Raw genomic sequence first — 5,998 nt, forward strand, 5'->3', positions numbered from 1 at the left:
AAATATCGATATACAATAGATTATAAAATAATATGTAATTATATTATATTCAAATTACAAAAAATAATTGTTAAAATTAGCGAAAATAATAGAAAAGAATTATTGAAATAAATTAAAAATAAAATATTAAGCAGAATTGTATTGCAAGTTATGGAAAATTTTATTTACTCTCTTGTACTTTTATTTTTAGTAGCTTTAACATAATAATTTTGTCTGGATTATAACTAATCAAGTAAAATTTAAGATACGGTAGGTTTTATTTTTATTCTCCAAATAAAAATCCGAAATTTTATTAAATATTTTAATAGCTGTTATTAACATTATGGTGTTCATTTTAGACGATATTCATACTAGAAGAGTTGGAGTTTTGAGTTTTATAATTAAACTAATGTTGATATTTAGATTCTACTTATATTAGGCAGAGTATCTTTAGAATTGCATCTTCGACGTATCAGATACATTGTTGGCCATATTCTGCATTCCACTTTTTGTGAAATGAAATGGTGAAAGTGATATTTGGTGTTGTAAAATTCACAAGTAAAATACTAATGAATTGAAATTTCAAAAGTGAAATATACGCGTTCTGCATTTCATTTTAAGTTTCATTTCACTAAATATCATTGATTTCAATTCACTGTTGTTTTGCTTAGTGGATTGCTGTTTTTTTTTTTCACTTACAATACAATTTGTAGTGGAATTCAGAGCACGGCCATTTATCATCTTCTGAAATCTGAACAAAAAAATTCGACGATGTTCTATGTTCGGAATTTATTAGATGTTGTGTCCTTTAGATACTAAAATATCAGTCAAATTGTGTAACGAAAAATTTTTGGATATTTTGAAAAATGAAAAAAAATCTATGTGAGTAACTAATTTTTGGTTGAATAACTCAAATCAAAATAAAATATTTAAAGAACAAAAACATACTAGAAGGTAGTGATACATGTATCAAAATTCCTAAATACCAAAAATTCAAATAATGCAATATCTTTAAAGAAATAAAACGATACAACGTATCAAAAACTAAACTGATATTTCATTTTATGTGATTTTAACAAAATCGTACAATTTTTATTTGATGATTCCGAAGATATCCACAATATTCATAATTATAATTTTGTATATAAATTTTTATGTATATCAAATGGAATATTTATAGGACCAGGTATTTATTTTATTCCAATCGGTTACTTAAACTCGTTTTTTCTTTCCCCTTTGTTTTCATAATTAATTTCAATTTACAATATGCCAAAAAAGTATCATTGAAAACAATAAACAAAGAATAACTGCCCCCTTAAATTTGTTAAGTTCATTCCATTTTTATAAAACAGAAGTATGTACAATACATAATATTTACAATTTTCAAAATAGCAGTCTTAAAAAAATTAAAATATTTTGTTTTACAAAATATGAATTGTTTTATTATATAACAATTAAAAGCACTAATTTTGAAAAGGTTAATCTTTTAAAATGTATACATTCAAATTTTTAAAATTTTACTATTGTTTATATTGATTTTTTATTAATAATAATATTAGCAACAAATATTAAATTATTTAAAAAATTAAAAATAACTATTTATATCTTAAAATGCATGTTAAAAAACTTAATTTTTCTAAAGCGTTTTCATTTCTTATTTAAAATATATTATATAATTTTTATTACTTAAAATAAATAATTTAAAATACTTGTTTATAATACCTACATTGTGCTTTCGTAATTTAAAATTTTAATATGTATAAAAAAATTTGTTTTTGTTTTTCTAGACTGATTAAAAAATTTTTCGACAAATTGTTAATTTTTGACAGTCTTTTTGTCATTATAGTCATATTATTATAATATTTTTAACTAATTTCTATTTTCATTTTGTTTTACTATTCCTTAATAATTTAATAGCTGTGGTTATAAATACTTAATCCTTACTTATATTTTAATAATTCTCATAAAGCATAAATTTTTCTTTTCATAATATATTTTAGTATTTAAACTGTAATATTTTACTAAAATAGAAATTTAATGTTTTATTTTTATACTCCATTTTCTGCTTCCTTTGGTTCTCTTGTTGGCACCGGTGTTATTTCATGTGATCCTCTATCATGCCACCATCTTATTATTACAGATCTTCGTTTTCTACCAACAATAAATATCATTAATATGAAAAATCCTTGTAAACCATTCATAATTTCCATAAATGCCATATAATCATCACTACCGGGTGCATAAAATGTTATAACTTCAAGAATCCATGTTATTGATATAATTCCTAACAGTATTGATATGCAGGTTGCACTAAAAATAAAATAATTATTAAAGCATGTTATCAAATTATTTCCTTGGAATGAAATTTATTAAATTTCATTCCAATTAATATTATAGAATTTCTTTTAAACGGATAATAAATAATTCCATAATTAAAATTTAAACTAAATTAATATTTATAAAAATTTTATTGGTTTATCATACTCTTGTTTTGTTTCTTCTAAGAAATGTTCATCCATTACTGGTAGCATATCTCCATCACATCGTCCATTTGTTATTGATCTATATTCAATTTTACCACGTAATAATAAAATTTTATCACAATTTCGAAAACCAAAATAACTTATTACTAATAAACAAAATGTTGAAAATATGCAAGCAGATACTGGTGGTATGAAATATCTTTGGGATTCTTGTACAGCTAAAAATTAATAATGATATTATAATTATTTTAATTTAACGATATTAGAATATGAATTTCGTGTATAAAATTTCATTATACATACATTCACTCCATGCTTGATAAAAATATGATGGCATTCCTGGAAGTCTTTTACTATATGTAATCAAAACGAAAAATAATGGAATAAAACTAGCTATACATGCGTAAATTCCCAATCGACAATATCTTATTGTTCTGGTAATAGTAATGTAGCGTGGTAAGAAATACCTGAAAAAAATGTTAAAAAATACGCTTAATTTAAATAGTTTTTACAAAAAATAATTTACAAATAATTTCTGTTATTTATAATTTTTCTGAATAATATTAAATTTTAATTGAACAACCAAAAATAATTACTCATATATAAGTAGTTCTACATATAGTATATGCAACATGAATGATTGTTGACTTAACCATTATTAAAGTATTATAAAATAACTATACTTAAGTTTTCAAATTTAAAGAACCACGCTTTTTTAAAAAGCAAACGATAAAGAACATAAGTGGCATTTTTCGTATAACTGTGCGCTCTTAATAAATAATTGATAAAGTATTTTGAAAATCATAGCTCATTAGTTTGTAATAAATATGTATGGTTGTACGAGGCTTTTACCAAATCAAATTTTATATACTAATATAATGCCATTCCATATATAAGTTTATATTTTACCCCCTCTTATCGTTTTTACATATTTATTTTAATCTTATCAATAATCATAAAATTTCCAATGTTTTATTCACCATATTTTTTTTAGAACTTTATTATAAAAAATAAAATAATATTTTAAAAATTTTGCTTTTATTGCATGTTTAAATAATTATTGGCACTCCTATTAAAATTCTTTAAAAAAATGATAAAATAAACATTTTCGTTTATAAATTAATAAATTTTATGGAAATTTTTCTAATTTTTTTTTTTTTTTGCAAAAATTTACTGATATTATGTACTTATATATATTTAAATAGATATATTTATTGTATATGTAGATATTTTTTGCATTAGGAAGGTGCAAGAGCAAACATTTTTTGAATTATGTGCCGACTTTCAAGCAGAACTTGAACATTGAATCAATTAAATGATATGAATGAATGTTTTCTTCCATTTTAAATATTTAATTTCGAATTTAAATAATTGCGTTTACTTATCTATTAAACTAAGAATGACTCATAATTAATTATAAATTTTAAAATTTGTTTTTCTTGTTGTTAATTATAAAAAGTTTGGTTAAAAAATGAAATTTTACTTACCATACTGTTACAACAATATTTAATGCTAACATTGTCAACCAAAAGAAATAAGCTAATAAGAAAAATTGTACAAAATAACCAATTCTGCCACGATCTCCATGTATTAATTGAGCATATATATATAAACTAAATCCAATTGCTAAACATAATGACATACAACCCAATGATAATCCATGTACTGTTCTTAATTCACGTATTGCAAAATGTATATATGCAACAAATATTAAACATATTACTGATACAAACATAAATACTGCAAATAATATTGTTTGTGCTTCACTAATATGTGCACCAATTGGTGTTACACATACAATTGCCAATAATTCACCAGATTGATAATCAACATCTAAACAATAATCATCAAATATATCGAATGATTGATTACCATATTCATCCATAATAAGTAAACTTCCATTTTGCATAACATATATTCGATCACCATAATCTCTCGTATATATAAATGAGCTAGGATAAATAGAAATACTATTATAATTATAATAATAATGATAGAGTAATATATATATAAGTATATATAGAAAAGAATACAATATTTATGATTCAATTTTGTTATAAAAGTCTCAATCGAGATCGTTATGAACGAATTTGATAAATAATTGTAACCAGATTATTATTTATTTTATACTAAGGAAGAAAATTTACTTTTAACCTGGCCAACAAAAAACTGCTGCCAAATGTAAAAATTTTACATTTCCTACTGAATTAAATGATTCAGCTATATGTACATTATACAAATCCAAAAAAAGGAGGTTGATACTTACACATTACATGGATTTCCAACTTCAACTTCTAATTCATAATGTTCTTCTAAATCTTCAATACAATTTTCATAGAGAGCTGCTGTTATTAGTTTTGGTACAAATGTTTTATTTTCATAATCACATTTACGACCACCTGGACCATCATATGGATGTAAACTTTCGCCCATTGGACAACATTTTTTTAATAATGAATTTATTGTATTTATTGGTTGATTTGGTAATTTTTCACGTTTCATTTCCGAACATGATTTTGGTTTTGTTGAATAGATTTCATCCTCATTTTCATCATCAGTTGTATTACCATTTGGTTTCGATGATATAACAATTTTTTTCGTTACATTCTCATCTAAATTATCAAAATTTTTGGCAGCAAAATTTGATTCTTCCACAGGAAGAGTATTATTATCTATTGTTGTTACTAATAATAAGTCATTTGGTATTATTGTTGTTGCTTTTAATTTGGTTTCACTAATATTATTAAAAACTACTGGATTTTTATTATTATCTATTAAATCTTCACATTTATATAAATTAATATTAAAATTTATTAAAACTATTATTAAAATTGAGGTAAATTTTGAGTTTAAACGATTGCAACCCATTTTGTTTTCTTCTTTATTTTAATTTTTTCTTATACATCAAATTTCTATAATTCAATTTAAATTTAAAATTTACTTATTTCGTTTGTTGTTTATTCTATTGTAAATTTTCAGATTCGTATTTCAAAACCATTCACAATAGTCACAATCTATTTTTTTCTTACTCCAAAAAATAAATGTAGGTGTCGCAAATGAATTATTTTTAATTTTTATTTGACAATTTTTTAACAATTTTATTTCTTTGCTTGTTTTAATTTAATTTAATTCTTTCTATAAAAAATTGAAACTCAATTGAGAAAAATTATTAATATAACTACAAAATGTAAATGTCCACTTGTATTTAATCGCATTAATTTTAATTATTAAAAGCTATTATGACATTATTTTCATATCTATGCCGGTCACTTTTCGCAAATATTTACTTTACATTCAATGGAATTTTTGTTTTTATTTCGTTTTATTAAATTATTTACAGGTGACATAATATTTGAACAAAAATTTATTACGTTTTTTTCCAATATACTAAATTTGTACAAAATTCAAATGATTAAATAGTGTTGGCAATTATGCGATGAACTGTCAATCATCTAATAATTTTTATACACGTTATTTTTATTTTAAACATTATTTATAGCTGTTGTCACAATTTTTTTTTTGATCAAATTAAAAGG

General features: G+C 22.3%; 1 protein-coding gene across 1 annotated transcript; it reads right to left on the minus strand.

The window, feature by feature from the left end:
• Nucleotides 1–1,747: 1,747 nt before the first annotated feature.
• Nucleotides 1,748–5,653, minus strand: LOC129610329 (probable G-protein coupled receptor Mth-like 14). The gene is made up of 5 exons (XM_055522871.1): nt 4,729–5,653; nt 3,950–4,414; nt 2,766–2,929; nt 2,464–2,680; nt 1,748–2,289 (listed from the first exon to the last, which is right to left on the minus strand). The coding sequence occupies exons 1-5, from the start codon at nt 5,328–5,330 to the stop codon at nt 2,028–2,030; spliced, it is 1,710 nt and encodes a 569-aa protein (XP_055378846.1). The 5' UTR covers nt 5,331–5,653; the 3' UTR covers nt 1,748–2,027.
• Nucleotides 5,654–5,998: the final 345 nt, after the last annotated feature.

Source organism: Condylostylus longicornis, unplaced genomic scaffold (assembly GCF_029603195.1).
Source record: "Condylostylus longicornis isolate FDR11 unplaced genomic scaffold, ASM2960319v2 ptg000044l, whole genome shotgun sequence".
Taxonomy (NCBI): Eukaryota; Metazoa; Arthropoda; class Insecta; order Diptera; family Dolichopodidae; genus Condylostylus; species Condylostylus longicornis.